The following is a 26,189-nucleotide window of genomic DNA, read 5'->3' as shown; positions in this document are numbered from 1 at the left end:
GAACGGCTGATACTTGAGGTGGAAAAATCTATATTTTTATATGCGACAATGACGGTGGAGCAGGTACAACGTCAAGTTAATGCAACGCCGATGGCGAGGTGACGCAACGCTGGTAGTGGAGCCAGCCTGTAATATTCTACAGTAGATAGCTATCAAGATAACAATGACTGATGCCTTCTTCTGTTTACACGAACACAGCCCATTGTCATATATGCATTCTTATCATTTCAATTGATAGGAGACATGCTGAAAATAAGGTATTGTCTTGTTTTACTTCTGTCTACAACTACTATTTCCTGCAACGACAACATGTAGGCTACAATTTCCTCAATCTCACGTAAGTCATGTATTATGTCATCACAATGATATGGCCTCTACCTCTACCTCTAGTAGCGGCACCATTAATTGGGACCTATGCTGTCTCTGCCAATGAGATGCTGATGAACCATTGCAAAGACCCAAAAATTAAGGACTTGTATCACTAGAAAGGGAAAAAATGATTTCTTAGCTATTGCTAATGTTCTTCCTTCTTCTGTTAATGTTACAATTGATCAGTTGAATGACGGTTCAGGTTGCAGCAACGCTTAAAACACATAATGCTATGTATCACAAACGCTGTAGAAGCTACTGTAGTAGGACTACAAAAGGACTCCATATGACGTTGGCTCCTCCTTAGTAGTGAGTCCTAAAAAGCTTCGATCATGTCAACCCAAAGCCTGTGGCATTCATTGTGTCATATGTGAGGGGGAGATATGGATGACCTTCACAAGGCAGTAACAGATAATGTTGATTCCAATCTGAAAAGCTGGGCAGAATCCTGTAAACATTTTTAGCTTCTTGGTAGATTAGTTACACAAGCTTCCGATGTGCACGCAGCAGGTGTGTACTACATGCCAAATGTTATCTCATGTTGCGATATGCAGCAAAACGGCAAGCACCTCATGACACTGCCAGGCCAGGGTGTCAGAAGGGGAAGCATCTACCAGTGAGTGGGGGACAACCTTTGACCATCTAACTATTGCACAAATTGTTGCTCTGGTTGAGGATTCAGATCCTCCTCCACAATCTCCTATTAGGCAACTCTACAGGAACCTTATGTTCCTGAACGCAGGTGTTTGTGGCTGATTATGAACCCCACACAACAACATTCAAGCAACATCTCCTCAGCTATCTGCCTGAATAGAGTGAACACCAGAAGGGGAGGGAAACCTACATCGCAAACAAGGAACAAGTGGCTAAGAGGAACAATTGGCTATATATATATATATATATATATATATACATAGGTCACATAGTTGCATTTGTGTTGGATGGTTTGGTTGGGGTTTTGAAAAGTCTATGGTCTCCCCACCTTATAATATTGTATTCAATATCATTTACATTTACATTTTACCCAAAATGGCTTACAAGAAATACATTTGTCTCAGTAAGTGAATGATCTATAATAATCAATTGTAAGTTTATTGAGATGGAGGCAGCCATAGTAAGGGTGTTTATTGAGGCTCAAGAAATTGGTACAACTGCTCCAACTCATGAATTGATGATTCACTTCTTTAGTAAAATGTATCAATTGTAAGTCGCTTTGAAATAAGACATCTGCTAAATGCCAAAAATGTTAATGTAAATGGTACAGGAACTACACTGCCCAAAACCGCAAAGCACAAAGGACAGTCGAGAAGATCAGCAGTAGTGAGCTTCCCTCCATCCAGGACACCTACAGTGACCGGTGTATCAGAAAGGCCCTCAGGATTATCAAGAACCACAGCCACTCCAATCAGAAACTGTTCGAGCTACTGCCGTCGGGGAAACGGTACCGTAGCCTCTGGACTAAAACCCAGAGGATGTCAAACAGCTATTTCCCTCAAGCAATCACTTGAGGGAAACAAAAGATTGTCTCCCCCAAACCATCCTCACTACAAAAATAATATATATATATATTTGATATATATATATAATAATACATTTTATTTGTAATGCACTTAACATAAGGAAATCTCAAAGTGCTACAGATTAAAAACAATAAAAAAAATAAAAAATGTGATCGTATTTGCGCACCCTCAATCAGGATCCTATCAGCGCTGTTCTGGATGTACTGGTGTTTCTGAAGGCTGTTACTAGGAATATATATATATATATATTTATATGACTACCTGCACACTACCTGACTACTACTTGAATTCCTGTACTGTATCATATCTGTATTATAATACATATAATACATGTATGATATTGCATTTCATCATTGTAACCTGTACAGAATGTTGTACTACTGTTTCTACTGTAGTACGACTGGTCCCGCTGTAGTACCAGTACCATCACTTTATCACTTTATTACCTTATTCTACTTTATTATTACTTACTTTACTTATTTTATTTTATTCTATTATTGTTGATTTTGGATTTTTGTTCTGCAATGCCAATGTCGAAGAACCTAAGCCAAATAATGTTACTCTTGTGTACCTGTACATTGGATGTAATAAAAGCAATTCTGGTTCTGATTAGTGGTATGCATTTTACAGCTGCTGGCATGTTGTTGACATGAGGAACAGAAGAGGCCCTAGTATTGATCCCTGTGGTATGCCACACATTATCTCCATAGCCTCTGACAGTCCCATTAACCTTGACCCATTTCACAGCTGTTTCGTTTAGTCCCATAAACCTCAACGTTAGCAACAATATGGCATGGTCTACTGTGTCAAATTGCTTCTGGAGGTCAAGCAGTAACCATGCAGGTATAATTCCCCCTCTCACTCCAGTTTGATGTGATCAAAGACATGAGTGGAGAATGCTGATGAGTTGCTCACCAACACAGTAATGCACAGGCAGCTGCTGCTCACCAACACTGATGCTGCTGCTCACCAACACAGTAATGCACAGGCTGCTACACCAACACACTAAAGGTGCTGCTCATCAACACTACTATCTGGAGCCAATGTCCCAAAACGATGCCCTGCGTCATCACTTTCCTCCAAAACGGGGGAGAATAAACATCAGTGTGTTTACGGGCAGACGTTGGAACGTGCGCTCTCCTTAATGGATTGAGGGCCATCACAGGGATTGCTTCATTAATGCATCCTTTGTAGCGGCTGCCAAGTCATTTTGATTCACAGACGAGCATTGCCTTATTAAACCTAGCAGGACAAAACAGAGTTTTAGAGTAATTTATTAAGTGTCAGAACTGTTGGTAGTAGGCAAATTCAGCCTCTCCATTTCTGGCTCCAAGACTGCCAGCAAAGAACTTGTCCATGATGATTATTATTATAGGAGAAGAAGATAGAGTGTACAGATAGACAATGGGAAAATGGGGTTGTGCTGTGCATGTATTTGCTTTCATCTAGTACAGTATTCATACCGTAGGCCTAAGTGAAGTTAGCTAGCTAATGTAATGAGAAATCAAAAAAGCAAACACAGAAAATCATTTCATGGAGTTTTATGCAGTGATTAACATTTACTGGTTTACATGAATACATATTTGATTGCATAGGCTGCATAATTTCTTAAAGCATAATTAATGTTATTAGTTAAGGAGTAAAATCAGTGTTCATATTCAACATCATGATTTAGTTATTTCAGTAGCATATAGTTGCCAACATTTCAAACTTTATCAGTGCTTAATTAGCTTATTATGAGCAACAAATCATAAGCTACCCCTGAATTACAGCAAATCATAATTCACACATTACATAACTCCAATTACTCCAATGTCTCTGATGTATTGATGCTGCATGATTAAGGGGAAAATCAATAAGTGCAGTGTAGGATTATCCTTAAGACTGGGAACCACTCCAGTCACACTAAAGATGATGAATTGATTAATTCATTCAGATTTATGAACCAACCTAAAGGCTAAAAGGCTGGACCTGACATTAATCTAGAAATGTAGCTAAGCTTCTATTATGCACAGCTTCACTATATGGGGTTATTCAAGACATGCAAGCTAAATTACTCACTGTGTCAAATCAGATATGTCTGTAGTGTTCCTTACAGTCTTGTGCATTGGGACAATCATTCATATAAAACGATATATTTTCTCAGAGGATGAAGTTAACACATGAGTGGGAGGCTGGCTGTTGATTTGATTCCTTCGAAATGTTCCTTAGAGTCAGTATCAAGGTCCAAACAGCCGTAAATCTTGACTCAGAGAGAACAACAACTTTAGATGCCACCTATTCATTTGACCCCACTGTTAGCTTGAGTGGCACTGTCAAAACACATCCAATCTCCCAAATACTGATTTTATCAGACTTACCTGCCAGACCACGGCTCCTCTTCATCACACACACACACACACACACACACACACACACACACACACACACACACACACACACCGTTTCTCTGAAGGTATGGATCTTGGGCATGGATGAGGATCTTGCTTCTGTTCAGGGGAGTAATGGTAGGTCTTATACGATGCTGCAGAAATAATGTACGCCCCTCCCCCTCGGTTTAGTGGCTGCCTTCCAAGTGAGAGCGAGTGAGGGAAAGAGGAGAGGAGCAGGGCCACCCAGTCAGCGTGGAGCTAGAAGAGGGTGGTGAACATTCATCTCTCAAGATCCCTCCATCGATACATGGCCCATATATTGTGCCATCGGGAGGTAGTAGGGGCGACCGTTGCTTCTCTCAACTCCGAGAGAGCAGACAGAAAAGAAGAGGAGGAGGACACAATGCTGGAGCCATAGGAACGTGACCAAATAAGATTGAATAAAAAACGACCTCTTGAACTGTACAACTATCTGAGGCAAAGCAAGGGGTTCTCTCTGGATACCAACGATGTCTTCCTTCCCAGGGATCAAGCCCAGGGAGCATGTGGACATGGTGTACATCTCTGTAGAGACAGCCATAGCCCTGGCCTCAGTGCTGGGGAACGTCCTGGTGGTGGTGGTGGTGTGTGTGAACCGGAGTCTGAGGGACACCACCTTCTGTTTCATCGTGTCTCTGGCGGTGGCGGACATCGCCGTGGGCGCTCTGGTCATCCCCCTGGCTGTGATTGTGAGCCTGGGGCTGAAGACTCAGTTCTACACCTGCCTCTTCCTCTCTTGCCTGCTCCTCATCATCACCCAGAGCTCCATCCTGTCCCTGCTGGCCATCGCCATCGACCGCTACCTTAGGGTCAAGATCCCCATCAGGTGAGTGAATCCCACCCCCGACACCACAATACATGATTTCCCATCCTCATCAGGTTATGGGTCAATTGACTTTTCAAATCGACTGCCAACTTATATTCCTCCACACAGACTGTAACTGAATTAGATTGATGAAACAAATAAATTAGAAAAAATGTATTTAAAAGAAAGTATTCGTTTGATAGTAGTTCTGGTACTGTAGCTGGATAGCTTGAGTTGTGTTCTCAAAGGACGATCATCCATCATTAGATTGATTGTGCTGTATGAGGAACATTTATACATCATGTGTTCTAGTTACTGTTACTAGGACTTTTTCTGCTGTCTGTATTAAATCTGCATCTGATACCAAAGGGATACAGTGGGTTAGTTAGTCTTGCTGTCTCTCAGACTGATGGAGAGCCATATATCTCTACTCAGCTTAATACAAATCAATGGGCTGGACATCGAAAGCTTTTAAGGAAATTAGAATGTCCCTATCTGTCTGAAGAAATTATTTTTAAGACTGGTTTGTCGAACGTCTCTGGCAGAGTTCCTATACCGTTATTTATTAGTAGTGTCATGAGGACATAAGGTATTTGTCTGAGGAAAATTCCAGCTAAAACCCATTTGCATGTGCACACATTTGCATGATTTATATTTAGATATATTTTGAATAGATTACTATAGAATACTGGTCGAATAGTTTGTTGTTCAGAGACTTGTTTATATTTACAAACAAACAAACCAACAGACCTATCATCCAGACATTGGAGCTCCAGCCCTTGAACAGTATTAGAGTGAAACATAAATAAATAAATAAATAAAAATGTATTTGATTGATTGATTGACATAGGGAAGCATCAAACACATACAGTACAGTGTGATTGTAAAGTCTGTTCATCTATTCATGTGGATTCATAATGTCACTAAACGAGAGGTAATATTTGCTGTCAAATCAAGTTCAGTATGTACTGTATATAATCTTCTGACATCTTTTAGGTTCAGAGTAAAGATTTTGAAAACACATGAGCCAACTGTGCCTTGCGTAATGAACGCAGATTTATTGTGCCCTCTGTAACCCCATAATAAAAGATAGAGCATGCTTGTCATAAGCAAAACAGTATAACAGGTCCTAAGACCATCCTATATAAATTCATGTATGCCTATTATGATGCATTAGTCCCAGGTGGCTCATAAAAGTGTTTAAATATGCAGTACAGCTTAAGCATCCCCCTCTGTTACATTTAGAAAGAGCCTGTATTTATTCCTCTGTTCTGTTAGGTACAACACCATCGTGACTGAGCAGAGGGCCTGGGTGGCCGTGTGCCTGTGTTGGCTCCTCTCTACGCTCACGGGGTTGGTGCCCATGTTCGGCTGGCACAACCAGGCCTCCCTCGGGAACCTCAGCACCACTAGTCACTTCATCGTCTGTAAGTTCACCACCGTCATGCGCATGGACTACATGGTCTACTTCAACTTCTTCGGCTGGGTGGTCGTGCCGCTCACGATCATGATCGCTCTGTACGCCGAGATCTTCAGGGTGATCCGGCGGCAGCTCAACCTGCGTGCGGAGGCCACCTGTGACACCAGTAGGTACTACCACAAGGAGCTGAAGCTGGCCAAGTCCCTGGTGCTGGTGGTCTTCCTGTTTGTCCTGTGTTGGCTCCCGCTCCATATCATGAACTGTGTGGACTTCTTCTGCCTAGACAGTGGTGGCGTGCCCAAAGCTGCCGTGTACGTGGGCATCTTCATGTCGCACGTCAACTCGGCCCTGAACCCGCTGGTCTACGCCTTCCGGATACAGCGGTTCCGTGCCACCCTGATCCGGATAGGTCATCGCTGCCTCTTATGTAAATCCACGGAGGCGAGCCCCTGCCAGATCACCCCGCCCCCACTGATTGAGAAAACACCAGTTAACTTGTAGCAAAGAAGATCATTGTATTTATGTGCCATCATCTGCCAAATGTTTTGTCAGAAGATTATCAGCGCATTAGTGCAGTGATAGTCCTTCGGTGTTCAGCTGCAGTATTCTGGGTTCGAGGTCAGCAGACCTCTCCCCCGGCTGCTGCCGAACACCAGCCCGGGTGATGGGCCCTGGTTGGCAAACTTTGTTTCGCTTCTTGCCTTTAGCAGTCATTAGCTACTTACGGGGGGGGCACCACGAGAAGGTGTTTGCCACGCCACATCAACATGCACGGATGCTGAATGCTCTCGATGACGTGGCTTCTGGAGGGGTGTCCAGAAATATAGCCCTGGTGAGCCCCTCAACCAGAAGAAGTGAAGTGATGAGACTCATGATGACATATTTCATTTTAAAATGTTTCACACTGAACAGTGTGATAGGATGCAAGAGGATGCGCAGGTGCGGTCTGCTGTAATGGACCATTAGTGGAATTAATATCTCATCTCATCATTAATGTGCACTCAGAGGTAGAAAACTCAAATGTCTGTTTTGGAAACATGTTGTAAAAAGACATCTGAGTGTTTCCCCACTCACAGTATCTGAAGTAGAAAGCTTTACAAAAGAACTTACAGGAATTGTACCTCAAGAGTTTCAGAGATGTGAATGGTGTGGGGTTCATGTCAACATAGCTGTATCCGAAGGAATGAAAGCTAGGAAACAAGAGGACTTTAAATGCACATGGCCCAGCCCACAATAGTTCACATTTTACTTTATCGTCCTGTGTAATTCTTATTGAATCATCAACTTTTCAATTTCAAAATAAAATCATTGTAATGTACACACATACACACACACACACACACACACACACACACACACACACACACTTCTCATACAAAAGCTTGCCAGTTAATTTACATCACACAATAAACGGTGTGTACAGTTCTTTATTACTTCTATCTGTGATGACGCTGTGATGACGCTGTTTGGACCTTTTTCTCATAAATTGCCTTTCATCCTCTTTCAGCTTCATCTCCAAGGTCGAAATCTTCAGTATTGGCCTTCAAATTATTCAGATATTCACATTTGAATTCTATAGTTGAATAACAACAGAAAACAATACTTGGTTTAATTCTTAAAACGACTAAAACTCGGTTGGATGTTACATTATAGAAAACATACAGCACAGTATCCTTTTTCAATACATCTGTTCATCTTGCAAACTGTAAAGTCTACATGTGACTTGTTCAGAAAGTGAATGACTTTGGAACAAAAAAAAAAAGATGTATTAGAGTAAGATACAATACATAGAAGCCTACAATGGAAATGGCATGCAAGACCATCAAACCAAATGACCAGATCTCAACAATACTAAATCTCCAAAATGTGCTACTTAAAACGGTGACACTTCAGCAGTCATTTTGTTTATAGACTGAGCTTGGTTGAGCCCTAGTTTTCATAACTGTGACAGGATGCGGAAAAGGCTGCAGGCCGTTTGAGTGAGCCTATTTCCATTCCAGAGTGAATTGAATTCAGTGCATTATGCATGGGGGATTTTTATGACCCTGATAAACCTTTTTGAGAGACCTTGTCAGTTCTACTTTGTCATCAGCTTGACCCCCACACCAACAGGGTACTGATAGATTGTACACTCATATTCCTTGCGTGTGAGGGAAGGGAAATACAAATCAATAGAGATATTATCGAAACGTTTTGTCAATAGTTATTTCATGTGCCCTTTCTACAATATAGCAGATAAATCGATCGAGTAAAAAGATCAATGGTACTGTATAAGAAGCAAGCAGACAGTTATCTGTATGTCAAGTCAGTCTGACTAACTGACCTATTGTTGAAAGCAATGTTGATCAGCTTGACATAAGCCAGTCCCCTCAGGCTTACAATTCTCTTTCTCTCTCTCTCTCTGTCTCTCTCTCTCTCTGTCTCTCTCTCTCTCACACTCACACTCACACACACACTAATCTTGTTCACCAGACACTTCTGCACAATGAGCCTAGGGACGAGGTTACACACATACACATACACACACACACACACACACACACACACACACACACATACACATACACACACACACACACACACACGCACACACACATCAAACCTTTTACCATCTGTCACCTTGAGCCACTCACTCTAGGATTTGAGACTGCTGAGTGTGTGTGTGTGTGCATTAATCCCCTCATAGTCTTAGGGAGGTGTCCTACTAAGTCGGAGCCTGTAGCAATTTCTTTCTTTGCCATTTACACGCAGACAGGTGTCCAGACAAGTCCTGGCACTGACTGGGACAACAGACAACATGTGGAAGAAGAACTATATGAGATTGTAAATAGTCTTTAAAAGAACCATTCAGAGTGCTAAACAACTGTAGAACAACAGAAGAAGGAGGATTGTAATTGTGACAGTGAGAGCTACTGGTGAGCGTTGAGCGTGTGAGCGTGGAGTGCTAGTAGCCGCCTTTATTGGATCACGTCAGGAGGGACTCAATTATTGGTGAGGTAGGCCTATTACCATCGCCAGACTGTACATTCCCCTCTGTTACTCTGTTAATCTGCATCTTTACATACAACTTGATATTGTTAACATTTGTCTTGAAATGCTTAATTCCACACATGATTTAAGACAGGATTTGTGGAAAATCAACCGCTAAGGGGAAGCGTGACAAAGATGGCGGAGGGAGACGATGGAGTGGAGGGCGAGCAGGTGGAGGAGGTGGAGGCACCGGACGAGTTCGCTGAAGAAGATGACGCCCTGCTACACTTTGGGCGCTACATAGAGGCGCGGCGTGCCCTCCCCTGGGCGCAAAAGACCTTCCAGGAGAAGCTCAACTATTACCTTGATCGTCTGTTCATAGTGTTCCTGGTCGTCTTTGTTGTGGTGCTGTTGGGAGAGTTTACCTATAAATTCTGGTGGGTGACAAACTGGAAGAAGATAGTGGCATTTGTGGTAGACATTGGGTCCTACCTCTTCAAGCAGGAGAAAGATGAGCATTTGATTGAGTTGTAGGTCTAATGGATATTGACACATTGAAAAAGATGCCCAAAACATCATTATCATCATCCTCATCATCCTCACCATCCTCATCATCATCATGACTACTGATGGATTACTAGTTCTGCAATTATCATTTGTCTGTTTGTATACTGCGTTTAGAGTGGATTATTTCAACTGTTAATTAAAATGTGATATGTCTGTTTGAATATGACTGTTTGTTAATAAACACATGTGAGAAAAACAGAATCCTGATTTCTGAACCACAATGTGCCGATTACTGATTCAAAACGAAGGTGTTTACTGGTTGAAGTTCAGATTAATGGTTTGTGTATGATAGATCTGTTCTCTAAATGTTTGACTGAAGGCCCAATGTTCAACTAGACTACTACTTAGGCTACACTTTTTTTCAGCAGGTTAAGGGTCAGTTTTACTCACACTAAAATGCCATAAATTCAACAGTTTTTAGGCCTCAGATACATTTGAACCATGATTATTCTGAATTTCAGAAGATTGGTGTAGGGCACATGTATTCAATCAAACAATATGCACCATGCAGAGAATTTGTTTACAGATTATGTGCAATGCAATACACTTATTATGGCATGGATTATGACGACACAAAAAATGACCAATCATATAAGCGCACGGAACACTCTTACTCCTTCCGCTGACTAAACCCCTCCTCTTCCGGAATCTTCAGCGTGACCGTCGTTTCGTGTCTCTTTAGACTTAAAGTAAGTGAAATGTTTTAATCTGATTATATGTGATTCCGCTGTTTGTGTTGTGAATATAACGTGTTTATTGTATGCTTTATTCACACGCTTCCCCTCTATGTAGTAAAAAGGTGCGGCCACGTGATGTTAGCTCGATAGAACGGGACACGGGAGACCATGCTATGCTAGACAATAAAGGGTGCGTTCGTAATTACGCTCTGTAAACCTGATTAGCACTCATGGAGTGCCTCTTGTCCAATCAAATTATTTGGTCCCTCTGTGACGTTTAACCCAGTGTGCGCTCCGGCGCTCGTAGAGCGGATTTACGAACGCAGCCAATAAACGCCACTCGCGGGTTAGATGATCGAATAGCTTAGCTAATCACGCAGGCCCATATAACATATAACATAGTTAACATACTCTGTAAGTATGATGCATGGTACTGATATTGCAGTATTGTCCCATTACGTTTAACTATTGTAGATATAACTAACGTCTATATCTGGGCTTCCTAAACCTAGCCGCCATCAGCTACTCGCTGCATGTCCAAATCACATGTCATATTATTATATTAATATTAATATATTATATCACCAGAGAGGGATGGCATAGGGTCTCTGATGTTACACACATCTCTGAGCCCAATGGTGTTATGGGAATAAGACAGTATATGTTAGAAATGTCAACTTCAAAACTTCCATTTTGGTGGATTTAATAGGGTTGGGTTACGGTTGGCCTGCTTATAGCCATTGCATCTGCCATTTACATTTGCATGTTTGGCATTTAGCAGACGCCTTATTCCAAAGCGATTTACAATCAATACATTTGACTACTAAGCAAGTGAGTCTTCAATCCACCAGTCGTAGCAGGAAGAGTAATCCAGCTCAGGCCCGGGGCCCCAAAAAAAGGAAAAACCTTCTCCTATCACCTTCTAAAGCTTTTTTTTTACACTGCAGAAACAGAGAAACAGTACAAGGGGGGCAATAGAAGTGTTTAGGGACTCAGTAGAGGGGAAAGCGGACGTCTAGGAGACGCAGTGCTGAGGGGCAGAAGAAGATAACGACAGGTTATACCAGTTAACTTGCCCTCGCCTCATTTACTGACAATGTGTTGTTGTTTTCCTTCGTAGAATGCGTTACGTGGCCGCTTACCTCCTGGCTCTGCTCGGTGGCAACACCAAACCCTCCGCCAAGGACATCAAGAACATCCTGGGGAGTGTTGGAATTGAGGCTGACGATGAGCGCTTAGGCAAGGTATGGTACCTGGCTATGAAGATTATTCATGTTCTATTTTGAGAAAAATAAACCTTCCAATGTTTAGACAACATGAGTGAATTGCACCAGCGATGTCTGAGTTATTACTTGGCGTAGTCATAACTAATCAGTCATTCATTTACACATCGCAGGTGCAACCCTCCTACCTGTGCATTACAAAATAGATGCTGGTTTACTTGGTGGTAACAAAATGTACATCTGTCTCTACAGGTCGTCACTGAGTTGAATGGCAAAGACATCAATGAAGTCATGAACTCAGGTGAGGCATTTTCCCTTTTATTAGTTTGCCTTGTGATTGATTAATTTCCCGTGTTTAAGTTGTAGCATAGGGATTTACATTGTCAAATGATAACAATGGTGTACTGTTAACATCTTAAAAAAACCTCATCACTGCAATCCTTTCCCAGGCCTCTCCAAGTTGGCCTCCGTGCCAGCAGGTGGCGCTGTAGCTGCTCCTGCTGCTGGGGCCGGGGCTGGAGCTGCTGCTCCTGCTGCTGCTGGTAAGCCTCTCACCCTCCCCATCCTGCCATGTGGCCACAACCTTCTCTCTGTTCTGTTCTCTGTTCTGTTAGTCTCTCTGTTCTGTTAGTTCCACAAGGCCCCCGACCACACTAGTCTGTCAAAACTGAAACATATGTATGAAGTCACTCATCTCATGTTGTACATACAATATTTTATATATATGTTATGGTACATGTGGGAAAACTAGGGTTAGGGTTAGGTGCTACGTCGACTTGGTACATGCTGGCATGTCTAACCCTAACCTTAACCGTAGCACCCTAGCACCTAACCCTAGATTTCCCACATGTACCGTATTCCCACATGTACCGTAACATATATATATATATATATATATATTCATTCCATTCTTAAAGTCATAGGATGCATGATGCACACTATGTTAGTGGATAATATCTCACATAGTAAAAAGCGTAGTGTAACAGTAAAGTTACATTCATTGAAGATTAGTGTTGTCATTCAAGAGTTGTGTTTATTTCTGTCTTTGCAGCGGAAGAGAAAAAGGAGGAGAAGAAAGAGGAATCTGAAGAGGGCTCCGATGACGATATGGGCTTTGGCCTCTTTGATTAATCTTTCTTCTGGGAGGAGAAAATTAAATAAATATTGAAAAAGTTTACAGAAAGCCATTGTTGTGCTTTTGCTTTCTTTCTTCATCACACTAGTCCTCATCACTACCATGATCTGTTTGAATCACACTGGCCAACATAAAAAGGTTTTAAGGGGGATATTATGAAAAATTAAATGGGTGATGAATGTAATACATTATTACAAAATTAAAATATATACTACACTTACTGTAACTGAAACTGACCATGGGCTGGGCTGAGCAAATGCTGAACATAGTTTATATGGTGCTATAAAGTAAACTTTTGTTTAGTTCATTTCCAACTCTTCAATTAGGAAGGCTCACCAATGTTCAGTTTCAATCGTGTTCTCCAGTGTCTTTCCTGTGACTGGGATCCTGCAAAACTGGCTTGTTTGTTAGTTCAGTTCTGTTGAGTGAAAGTCTTATATTCCTTATTTTGATCAATAAGATAATAAGTTCTTATTTCATGATAATTCAAGCAATATATTGCCCCCATCATTGTTACATGCCTGCTGTATAGTTGCTGTTAACCCCAGTGAATAGTGACTAGCTTTTGTGATGAACTGAACCCTCTCAAATGCATAACACCAACTTGGCAAACGATAGCCAATTTATCAGATATTTGAATGAATGAATGAATGGTCTTTATTGTCATTGCTACAGTACAGGTACCAAACAACGAAATTTAGGAGGGGTGGCTCCCCTGGTGTTAGGAAAGAAAAAAAAATCACAAGAAGGGAAGGAGCTGGTTTACATAAATAAAGGCTATGTACACTATCCACTGTACTATACTGTACAGATAGACGACTAGGGTTGTCATATTGCACAATAGTGTTATTGCACATTTATTTAAAGTGTCGCAGTTTGCAGGCTTGAAAAGTACATATTTGTGCCTCAGCACTACACCTGATTATTTCAGTCCAGCAGCCGCCATCAATCCGTCCAGACTGTCCAGGGCCCAGAACCTAGGTCTTTGCTGTGTTCAGGGCCTGGACGGCCCTGTGGTGGAAGCTGTTCTTCAGTCTGTCCTTGCGGCCAAGGTCCTGAACCGTCTTTTCGAGGGCAGTCGGGTAAAGTGTTCGTACCCGGGGTGGGTTGGGTCCCTGGAGATCTTGGAGGCCTTCCTGAGACAGCGTGTGTTGTACAGCTCTTCCAGAGAGGGGAGGGGGGCGCCGGGGATCTTCTGTGCTGTTCTCACGACTCTCTGTAGCGCATTTCTCTCCGCGGTTGTGCAGCTGGAGAACCAGTTGCAGATGCCGTAGGTGAGGATGCTCTCCACTGCGCCGCGGTAGAAGGTCACCAGTATCTCCTGCTTGCTGTGTTCCTTCCTGAGGACTCTCAGGATGTATAGCCGCTGTTGTGCCTTCTTGATGGTGTCTTTTGTGTTGTCCTTCCAGGTCAGGTCATCCCGCATGTGCATCCCCAGGAATCGGAGGGTTGAGACTCTCTCCACGCTCTCTCCGTCGATGAGCAGGGGCTGGATCTCTGACTTTTTCCTCCTGAAGTCTACGATGATTTCCTGGGTCTTTGACTTGTTCAGCAGCAGGTTGTTAACCTTGCACAGCTTGCTCAGTTGCTCTACCTCATCCCTGTACGCCGCCTCGTCCCCCCCCGAGATGCATCCCACCACGGTGGTGTCGTCTGCAAACTTTACGATGGAGTTGCTGGGGTGGACGGGGGTGAAGTCGTAGGTGTAGAGGTTGTAGAGGATGGGGCTTAGCACGCAGCCCTGGGGGGACCCAGTGCTGAGTCTGAGGGCTGTGGAGGTGTGGGGGCCCACCCGCACCCTCTGGGGGCGGTCGGTCAGGAAGTCCTTGATCCATGCACATATAGAGTGTGGTAGACCCAGGTCTAGTAGTTTGGTCACTAGCCTGTCTGGAAGGATGGTGTTGAAGGCGGAGCTGAAGTCCAGTTAGTCCACAAAGAGCAGTCTCGCGTAGCTGTTTCCCCTCTCCAGGTGGGATAGAGTGGCGTGGAGAGTCGTCGCGATAATATCAGCTTGCCAAAACATCTGCTTAGTGCCTTGGTCAGAACACTTGCGCCAGTCAGCAAATTAACTGGTTCGAAATCTCACTGCAGCCTCTCAACCTCAAATGAACCGGTTTCAACTCTCACTGCAGTCTCTCAACCTCAAATTAACTGAGAATTCTATTTCACTTGGTGACTGAAAAATCTTTTTAAAAAAAAACATCCTTCTAGCATTTTGACTGCCAATGGCCCCTGGTCCTAGTATAGATTACTTGTTCTTGCTTTTTGATTGATTGATTGAAAACTTTATTAGAAGATTTGCAGAAGTAGGTACATGAAAGTACATATTACATACAAAGTCAACTAACAGGATAAAAACCCAAGAAAGCCACTGGCTTATTTCAATTGGGGTCCTTGATTCTCAATTCATCGTTACATGTACGACAGACAAAAAAAACTAGTACTATCTACAAGATAATACAGACAAATAACTAGTACTATCTACAAGATAAACATACATCCATCATGGGAAGAACAATACAACAAAACATTAGGTATGTACAGCGGGTAGGACAGGTGGGGACATACACCACAGGTGGGGGCGGGGGACAAAACACAAAGTATGTACAGTGGGTAGTTCGGGTCTTTTAATCTGATTTTTGATTTAGAGGGTCCAGTTACGGATTGCAGCCTCCTGTAAATGTTTTTTGAGAGTGGTTTTGAAGGTGGGCAGTGTTTTGCACTCCTTTAAGATTATAGGAAGGGCGTTCCACATTTTTACTGCATAGTTTGCAAACGAGTTTAACCCCTTGTTTGTGGTGCAACGCGGTTGAACGTGGTTCGTGGAGCTTCCTCTGGTATTGTATGTGTGGACGTTGTTCACTTTTTGGAAGTATGTTGACAGGTACTTGGGTGTCTTTGTGTTGTAGCGTATCTTGAAGACCAGGCCCAGTGCAAGCTGCTGCACTCTGTCAACTACTCGTAGCCAATCAAGGCTCAAAAAATGAGCAGCGGTTAGATGTGTCCTAGGGTTGAGGCCTAGCAGAAGCCTAACCAGTTTATTTTGGGCTGTCTGGAGTCTTGTTTTTTGGGCCTTTGTGGTTCTATAGTACCATGATGTTACGGCATAGTCGAAGTGACATTGAATGAGAGCTCCTGATAGGGTCCTCAGTGTGTTTTTACTGACAAGTGAGGATATCCTGTACAAGAATCTAGTTCTATGGTTCACTTTTTTGATTACTTTTGCTGCCATTTTATCTCCGGAAAGATTTGCCTCTAAGATGGAGCCCAGGTATGTAATATCCTCTTTTCTTGTGATATTAATGTTACCCACTTTTATTTTGAAATTTACAGCCTTTCTGAGTTTAGATGGGGATCCGTATAGGATGGTTTCAGTTTTACCTAGGTGTATTGATAGTTTATTGTCAGCTAGCCAGATGCAGATTCTACTCAGTTCAGTGCTTAGCGCTTTTTCCACCTGCAATATGTCCCTGTCAGAGACCAGCAGAGCCGAGTCATCCGCGAACAGGAACAAATTGCAATCACATGCTGATGACATGTCATTCACATATATTAGGAACAGTAAAGGTCCCAATATGCTTCCTTGTGGAACGCCGCAGGTCACTGGGAGGGGGGGGGACAGTGTTCCGTTCACACTAACCACCTGTTCCCTCCCCTCTAAGTAGGATTGCATCCAGCTCACCGATGTTCTATCGAACCCAATTGCTTTCAGTTTATCTAACAATATGTGGTGATCTACTGTGTCGAAGGCCTTCTGGAGGTCCAGCATGACCATGCCGCAGTACTTGCCCGAGTCCACCTCATGGTTGATGTGGTCGTTCAAATAGAGAAGGCATGTGTCAGTGGAATGGGATGTTCTGAATCCTGATTGAAATTCATACATCAGATTTTTTTCGGTAAGGTACCTATCAACCTGTTCATAAACAATTTTTTCCATAAGTTTCGAGATGGAATTAAGAATAGAAACAGGTCGGTAGTTGCCTGGGTCTAATTTGCTTCCTTTTTTATACAGTGGGGTTACCCTTGCTATTTTAAAGTCAAGGGGGACGTATCCCTGTTTGATGGAGAGGTTTATTATGTGGGTGATGATTGGGGTAATGGAGGCAGCTGAGTCTTTTAGAAATCTGGCTGGAATATTGTCATGGCCCGTGGCCTTTTCTGAGTGTAGAGCGCCCAGTTTTTTAAACACCTCATCGTTTGACACCATGGAGAGTTTAAAATCATCTTTGCGTACACCCAGTTTATTGTAGAACGCACGGATGTGCTCTACACCATAACGCCCTGAGTGGGGTGGTAGATTGTTAACTAATTTAGTGGCTATGGTTGTAAAGAAAGTGTTTAAGCACTTAGCCACATCCAGCTTGTCTGTAAAGAGAGAATCTCCAGATTTTATGCTGATGTTTGTAGACCTGGTTTTGAGTTTTTGACTGCAACCTAGTTGGCTATTAAGTAGCTTCCAAAGGTCACGTGGTTTGTTTAAGTTTTCTTCGATTTTGTTATCGAGGTATTTTTTCTTAGCAGATTTGGTCATGGTAATTACCTGATTGCATAGTTTGTTGCATTGTTTTTTAATTTTCTCAAAGTGGGTTTTGAGATCTTCGTTTAAGTGTTTCACTAATTTTGATTTGCATTTTTGAACTTCAGAGCATTTTAGGTCTCTATGGTGCTATGACTGATGGATTGACTTACTTATACAAATGTATTTGTTGTAAGTCGCTTTGAATAGCGTTGAAGGCGTCTGCTAAATGCCAAAAATGTAATGTAAAAATGTAGTTTGTTACTTGTCTTGAGAAAAGGAACAGAAAATGTTTCTGTGGAGTCAGCTAAGGACATGGCACAACTTTCTTGGAGTTAACAGGCTGTAGTCACATTGGAGTCGTTGTTTGTGTCTGGTATGGTTTTTCTGTCATTTCAACCTTAATTCTTTATGATTTATGATTTTACATAGGGTGTAGTTGAGAGTAAACTGATTTGTTTAACTTCATTGCCTATTTGTGTAAGTGTTCTCTGTGCTTGTTTAGTTTTAAAATGTGCTTTTTAATTTTGGTCCTATTTATGTATTGCTCCTTTACGATCAAATGATTGATTCACATGAAAAGTAACATAACGTAACTAACACACTGTAACTAATTGGAAATACAGCGATTCTTTTTTGCTGCATTTTGCTTTGTCATATGGAAGGAGAAACTGACAGGCAGTGATGACACAATAGCGACACCCTATGGGTAAATAGTGTCAATGTTCTCTCTCAGAAGATGTAAAACAGAATTGACTCACAGACACAATGCCATTTCCATTAACCTGTTTTGCACTACAGAGACAAAGCAAGCCTAGCTGGACTGGTCTGATTTGAGAGTCACACATTATATACAAGAGACCCCAAAGGTGTGGTTACCTTGGAGGTGAGCAATGTTTAGTAGGGGGCAAGGTCAATAGTAATAATAATCATAATCATAATTTATTACATTTAAAAAGCTATTTTCATATCAAGAATGATATCAATGAGCAGAAAATATATATATATATTTTTTTAAAGCAACAAAATGTATGAAACCATAAAAGCAACAATCAAAGTATAGGAGGAAGGGTAGTAATAGTAGCCTGGGCATGTCAATGAAAGGACTACGACAAGACTTTGTCAGTATCAAGTAACCAAGTTGTTGGTCCTGCCTATAATAGCCAGGCAACCCATTGTGTCCTGTTTATCAATAGCCACGCAACCCATTCATAGGCCAAGGCCTTTGTCAGTCACTGTCGGTAGTACAGTGTTCTCATGTGACTCAGCAGACCCTGTCTTGTCCTAATGTTTGCAGATACATAACCACGTTTCCTTACAACAGTATCCATTATAAATAGTTGCAGTATGGCATAGTTTGGCAGGTCAGACTATGTGGTCAGTCAGCCTACCCCTCCTGACCAGTGGTGTAGTCTAGTGTTTTCTAGTGGGTATATTGTGATTTTTCCCTCCCAGCCTCATATCGTTCATTTCGGAACGCCATAAAAATACATCTGCGCTCCCTGTCTAACGTTATATATCTAACAATACATGTTATAAGGCTGATCTGTGCATGATAGTGCTGCATTTTGACATATTTCATTTTGCATCTCCCCCCTTTGATGGTATATGACGCTATAGTCAGTCCCAATGGTCCAAAATTCAAGTGCTTCGTAACACAGACACAGAGAATTTTATGAATGAAAGTGAAAGTTCTTTCACAAAACGCTGTTACGTATCCTCACACATTTTTAAGTGGGTATATGGAAATTCTTGGCCTTTCCTAGTGGGTATACGGTGTAGTCCTGCGTATCACCTAGACTACACCACTCCTCCTGACCAAATATCCCTGTCCACTCCTGACCACAGTGCACGTCAGAGGAGAAACACCACTCACTGCTTCCCTGCTACTCTCTCCTTTCCTCTGCTCCAAGGAAAATGAAATATGTGAATAATAGAGGCAAGTGGATACTTATTGCGGCATGACACAAATGGCCATTAAAGCTGTATGTTGGATTTATCAATAAGCTGCTTGTTTTAACTTCAGTACAGTGTAAATGTGTTGTGGATGTGTTTTGGTCGGATGCTAAACTGCATTTCATTGTATAGTACTCTGCGATGACAAACTCTGAGATGACAAGAACGTTGAATCTAATCTAATCTAATGTGACGCTTTTATTTTAAATGTTTTTAACAGACAGATATTGCTTGTAGGTTTAAGGTAAATGACTCATCACTCTCATGTTATTTGAACTGAAATAATGTTAACTGTAGTCATTAAAAGATTGTATGAATAGGTCAGAGTCAAGACTTCAATCAATACAATTGTGTTGCAGATATGAAGCACCCTCTCGTTAAGATGCTTCCAATACTACCAAACGTCTTTCCGTGGTGAGATAGACACATAGCCTGTCTTGGAAGAGGAGGAGGAGGAAGAAGAAGAGGAGAGACTGAAGGCAGAGGAGGAGATGGAGAGGGAAGAGGAGCAGACAGGGGAGGAAGTCTCCGCTGGCACAGAGTTGGATCCAGATTTACCTGAGGAGTTCTACCATAGCCCAGAGTACCTAAGATGGAAACGGAGCTCTCTAGAGAAGGCTGTTTATCTCAACCTGCCCCCCCTGGGCTCAAGGAGGTATGCCAACCGCACTGTCCACAATGTCATAGTGTTATGCAATTGCTTTAAGTGGGCATGTATCCACAACTTTTGCCCTGAATTCAACCGTCCCCATATCTTCTAAAGTTTTTTAAAATTTGTTATATCATTCCAGCAGTGCTGTGTAACCTCATGGTGAAATGACAATGAGTCCGGATATTCTATGACACCTTCTTCCCTGCCTGTCTGATATCCTACCTGCTTCTGCCCGACATACGACCTGCCTCCATCTTCATCCAGGTCAACTACAGGTGATGATCAATATTTGAGTACACAACAAAAACAATACTCATACAAGTTACCAGAATGGTATTTAGTTCAAGGTTCAGGAGTTTTTCTGGAAATTTCCACAGGCAAATTTCCACAGGCAAAGCATGTGACTGTTATGCAATGTTGCACGGAATGGAATGCATTGTCATCATGGGTACATGTTTGTCTGCTCATTACCTGCTGGTGAGGGAGGGGGAGGAGGAGGGTGATGTGCATACTTGTGTGTTTGTCTCACCTGTGCTCACGTATACGCCCTAGGGTTCTTTGGAATTGTGAGATTTCTTGGAAAGGTGTCTGGCCTGAGAGAACCTCATTCACAGGTGAGGGACATCACCTTACACTTCACTCATCTACCTGACTGACTGTCAGAGCACATCTCTTCCTGCTCATCTACAGTAAGGAAGGAGAACACCTGACAAACATGTTTGTTAACAACAACCATGGTTGTTAATGGCAACAGCATACTCAACTGGTCAAATCTGTCGAGTCAGCATTTTCTTCTTGTTATTTTGTATGTCAACAAATTAATCACACTGCATCAATACGGCTACAGTACTTGATTGAATTGAAAGTAAAGATGTGTCTGAGATGTTAAGAAGACTGACCCCCCAGATATTCACCATATAGCAGCAACAGGCTATCAGGTTATTTCTAATTGATTTCATGTTTGTGGGCATCCATAAAAACAAACCAAAATTGGATCAGAGTTCTTTTTTCTGACTTTCTTTTTCTTTTGTCGTTGTTGATATTGAAATTGTGATCTGACTGGATCTTTTCCACATGGGTTGATTTCATACACCTTGAGGCATGTTAATGTCAAGCATGTTATTTAAGCAATATCACACGAGAGGGAGTGTGTTATACTGAATATCAGCACGGCTGTGATTCGGTCATAGGCACGAGGCCGCAGGCTGACTACCGAAGACAATATTCAGTATAACAGCACAACCTCGAGTGTGATATTGCTTTTATACAACAGTTCTACAGCGCGATTTATTAGTTAACAGTAATAAGCGACAACAGATTATGATTTGTTTGTTTCTTTAATCATAAAAATAAACAAAAAATAGTTCTGCAACTGAACTTCAAATGGACTGTTGCCTAGTAACCTGAACACAAACATGTAGTCTAATTAACGGTCATTTAGTAGAACATCTGTGCGGCGGAGTGATACATACTGTATAGTTAAAGGTCCCAGTGCTGTTATACTGTATATGCTGAATGCCTCTTGTCCAATCAAATTACTTGGTCGGAACTAACTGTTGTATAAAACAGTTTAATAAGGTCAGTGCTCTCTCTCATACTATACACCTTGTTCCTGACAGGTTCCTGCCCTTGCTGTTTCTGGCCCCTTCAAAAGAGCTTCAGACAGAGTCTAAGGCCCAATCCCAATTCACCCCTACAGCTCTGTTTTCACCCCTATGGCTCCGTTTTGTGCATTCACGTGTAGGGTAGGTGTCCCACCACCACTAATTGGTGTCCCAATTCTAGTTTTCATGTAAGGGCTAAGGGGTAGAGCTATTCATGGCTCCGTTTCGAGATTTTTCACCACCAGACTCTCATTGCAGCCATGGCACTACCTTCCAGAATGCCTTGCGAATCATCTACATCTACAAAAAATTACTTTTTCTTTGTTAATAAAGATTTGAAAAATTATGATAACCATCTTATTATCTTAGTTTAATGTAATTTCGATGTATTATAGACCACATTTCCACTCCAGAACAAGATGTACAGACCTGTTTATTTAGAAATAAATGTTTACGTGACGTTTGACAGCGGATGATGATGGTAGACATATTTATTGTAAAGTTATCTATGTAACGTTAGGCTGATTTGTGCATGATAGTCACGCATTCTGATCTATTTCCATGTCGCATTTCCCCCCGTTGATGGTATATGACACTATAGCTGTGGCACTTATTATACCAAAACAACCCTCAATCTAATCAGACCTGTTGTTATTATGTAATATTATTGATGGGTTATATCATGTAGCTGACTATGGACAGCGGCTGTTTCTCCAGCGTTCCTGTCACATCGGATTAAACCAAAACAACCCTCAATCTAATCTGAGCTGTTGTTATTATGTAATATTATTGATGGGTTATATCATCAGAATTAGTTCTTATTGGCCCTGCCTGGTTAAATAAAGGTTAAATTTTTTGGGGGGAAATAAATCATGTAGATTTATGGACAGATTAGATTTCCTGTCACATCGGATAACGTTATTTATCTAGTGTTACATGTTTTAAGGCTGATTTGTGCATGATAGTCGCGCTTTTTACATATTTCCATGTCGCATTTCCCCCTCATTGATGGCATATGACGCCTGATATTTAACTAAAGTTCAGTCGCTTAGCTGTTACCATTCCTCCAATACCAGTGCAAACTGGCAGGGAAGGAGCAGGGTTGCTAGCCTACAGAGCACCGCTATTCTATCATGAACTGGCCTGATAATGAAGCATTGTTTTTTATTTAATGATGACTTGATCGATTGATAGGATTAAAGTTAAGTTGTGAATGAATCGCAAGCGTCAATGCTTTTCTAAGATACTACTGATGACATATCAGGGTCTTGAAGGGTTGTCCCATATCATAGAAGAAGATTCAAACCACTACGGCTTGTGGCTCTGTTCGAAGGCCTTGGCTCCAAAGCGAGTGGTAGGGGTAGAAAAGGGAAACAAGATTGGGCCTAAGACTCCTGAAGGGCCTCCCCAGTCAAGACGGCACACCATGCTGTTTCTTCCAGCTCTCCATTGCCAGATCCTTCTTCACAGACAACTCCAACACCCCCACTGAGATCCATCCCAACCCCCCAGCCTTCGACCCTCCTCTTTAACCTGGAACTGGGGATGGACAACCCACCCGACACCCTGCCACTACTAACCCACAGCCAGAAACCACTGTCACTGGAGTTTGGACCCAACATAGAGGAAGAGGAGACCCTGGTGTCTCCACACATCTCTTCAGTGGGAGTGGAGGAAGAGGAGAGGATGTCACAGGGAAGCGATGAGGAGGTGGATCGTAGGATAGGTAAATGTTAAAAGGGATACTTGGGCGCCACCCCGAACTCTGACGTCACCCCATTTAAGTTGAGATTTTAAATGACAACATTAATGGCAACGTCCATCTTGTAAACAAACAGACACATTCACACAAATGGCTATTTATCGGGGTGTGGGTTGGGTGAGAGGGAAGGGGATACGCCCCCACACAAATATGAATACCACCCCCCACCCAAGTTTGCTAACAAAGTGTAGGCATTTGGTGAATGTAAAACTGTTGGTTATGATATTGCGTGTGTGACGGCCCTCTGGCCTTGTCTGGCCTATTAACCTTGTGTTTTGTCCAGGTAGGCTACCTGGTGGGCGGGGCTGGAGCCCAATCAGGCAGATTAGGGGCAGCTGGCGCTGCCTCCTGATTAGAGTTTAAAAGAGGCTCCAGTGTCCAGCTCTCTCTCTCTTCACCAGCACCATTTGTTATGTTGCTTTACACACCATACAACACCCTCCTCACCATACTTTCCACTGCATCCACTCACTTACACTACTGATATACTGATTATCATACCTCATTGGACTATTGCCTTAGTTCTCCTTAGTTATATTTAATAAATACTTAATTATATATCGTTCATATGGTGTGTGTCTCCATTTCTGTTATGGCCTAGAGCCAGGTCGTAACACGTGGGTTCTTCGTCACATCAATTTTCGTTAAAAACAAAACGTTCACAAGACCTGTTTGGCTCGATTGGCAGGTTTCACTATTCCTGACATCCAGACCTTTTCACCAACCCGTGACACAACTGTTAAAGGGGATGTTGAAGGGGATTTCCATTGAGATTATCAGATCACTTTATTGTTCCGTTTATTACTTTGTTTGTTACTGAAAGCATTAAAGGCAGTTTTGGTTTCAGTTTTGGTCAGGCAGTTATCTAACCATAAGTTACACACAGTCTTAACCAAGGTAACAAAATCAAGCTGGGAAGTGACAGGGATAATAATATAATCACTCAAGTACAGTGTATGAAAAATATATTTTATTGACAGACTTTCTACAAACATAATATGTGAATGCCTGCATACACATATAGTATGTAATAGTCACATTTCTTATAAGCAGTTGTCAATTAAGATTTTTTACTGAGAACATACTTACATTATATTACTTTGAACTGCACTCTGTAAAGTGCTGTTGCATTCATTCATTCATTCATTCATTATATGACCATAGCCACTATTAAGTGAATTCACAAAATGCAGCAAAAATTATATTACTACACTTTCTGTTACCCTAAAATAATGCTACATAAGATAAGTTGTGCACTACTGTAGCTTGAAGTCTCTAGGTGATGCGACAGTAGGTTTTCAACAACATTTCACATTACAGAGGCATTACTATATCCTAAGAACCCATTTGCTTAGTATAGGGATTCACAGTACAGTACATGATACTTACAGTACCACTGCTAGATCAGATGGTATTGTAAGTAAAAAACCAAACTGTTAAAGTTAAAGGTAGACTCTGGCATATGATGTCATGCCAGGAAGTCACAGTAACTTTTACCAAAGATATTTGGAGGCACTCGTTAGACACTGGCACATGCACATTGTCACAAATCCCACCTGTAAACACCACCCTTGACTATGGCCCTAAATTATTCCAGGGAGACAGTCCCTGTAATCTCTAATTGTAATAATTTGCTTTGGATAGTGTCTGCTAAATTATTAACATTTAAATAATAATAATAACTTTTATTTGTAGGCTACAGCACTTTTCCTACACTTTTCCTACACTTTTCCTGCTTATCAAGTAATTACATTCACATTATCATAACATATCTACAGCATATAAAGGGTTGTAATGTGTCATCTTTCTTTTTCTTGACAGTAAGATAAGATGCTTCTTGTGTGCTAGCAACTGGGCTACATTTTAAGACATCATGATTTGAATGGTATACAGTACCACTCGCAGTTCAGATCTGTAAGTAAAACAAACAGGTAAGAGCTGAAGTGCTACTCTATAATATAGTGTACAGTACTTATTAATAGGTGATCGTTTCCCCTGTCTTGACAGTAGATATGTTCCATGTGTGCCTAGCTAGTGACTGAACTACATGTAAGTCATTAGGAATGGCTAAGTGATCCCTGTGCAATCACTGACAACCTTTGGTTTAAGTTTCCTCTTCTTCCTCTGTCACTCATCCAGGCTATCTGACGGGTGTTCTGTTTGAACCTGGAAAGGAGAATGTTTTTAGCACATTAGTTCCTTATTGATTAATCAATACTTTTCTCTGGAAATGACGTTTAATGTTACCTCCACAACAAACAGCAGTGTTTACTCAGTTGCACAGGTAATCAGTGTAAAAAAAAAAATTTGGTTTTGAATATTCAGGTAGTGATATTAGCTATATTAACTATATAATAGCTATATATTAGCTATATATGTCTCTCTCCCTCTAGTTACTGTCCTATCTGTTTACCTACCTGGGTGTAGGTGAAGCGATCCTGTAAGTAGTGGTTCCCCAGCCCCATGATGTGATCTGTAGCGTGTCTGGAGAGTCCTGCTACCCTGGCGGTGAAGTCCAGAGTGAAGGCCAACTTGACCAGCTCTGGGGCAGTGGCGTGCTTACCGACTGCGGCAATTGTCTGCTGGCTCGGTATCTCTGCCT

General features: G+C 41.8%; 2 protein-coding genes across 2 annotated transcripts; both read left to right on the top strand.

Moving 5' to 3' along the window:
* Positions 1 to 4,770: 4,770 nt before the first annotated feature.
* LOC308173070 (adenosine receptor A1) lies at positions 4,771 to 7,026 on the top strand (the record flags this gene model as incomplete). The annotated part of the gene is made up of 2 exons (XM_080548035.1): positions 4,771 to 5,126; positions 6,384 to 7,026. The coding sequence occupies 2 exons, from the start codon at positions 4,771 to 4,773 to the stop codon at positions 7,024 to 7,026; spliced, it is 999 nt and encodes a 332-aa protein (XP_080404161.1).
* A 3,661-nt stretch (positions 7,027 to 10,687) lies between these two features.
* On the top strand, positions 10,688 to 13,148 carry LOC308173191 (uncharacterized protein). The gene is made up of 5 exons (XM_080548185.1): positions 10,688 to 10,751; positions 11,860 to 11,983; positions 12,215 to 12,263; positions 12,412 to 12,504; positions 13,014 to 13,148. Exons 2-5 carry the CDS (start codon positions 11,861 to 11,863, stop codon positions 13,091 to 13,093), a joined length of 345 nt encoding a protein of 114 aa, XP_080404311.1. The 5' UTR covers positions 10,688 to 10,751; position 11,860; the 3' UTR covers positions 13,094 to 13,148.
* The last annotated feature ends 13,041 nt before the right edge of the window (positions 13,149 to 26,189 follow it).

This window comes from Nansenia antarctica (assembly GCF_963989245.1).
Source record: "Nansenia antarctica genome assembly, chromosome: 18".
Classification (NCBI taxonomy): Eukaryota; Metazoa; Chordata; class Actinopteri; order Argentiniformes; family Microstomatidae; genus Nansenia; species Nansenia antarctica.
Note: the sequence above shows the minus strand (reverse complement) of the source record. Positions and strands in the feature narration are given on the sequence as shown.

Excerpts from the sequence above, each read along its gene's own strand:
- LOC308173191 (XM_080548185.1), top strand. The coding sequence starts at position 11,861 with ATGCGTTACGTGGCCGCTTACCTCCTGGCTCTGCTCGGTGGCAACACC. Across the intron at positions 11,984-12,214 it reads ACGATGAGCGCTTAGGCAAG|GTCGTCACTGAGTTGAATGG; the intron begins GTATGGTACCTG and ends CTGTCTCTACAG. Across the intron at positions 12,264-12,411 it reads CAATGAAGTCATGAACTCAG|GCCTCTCCAAGTTGGCCTCC; the intron begins GTGAGGCATTTT and ends ATCCTTTCCCAG.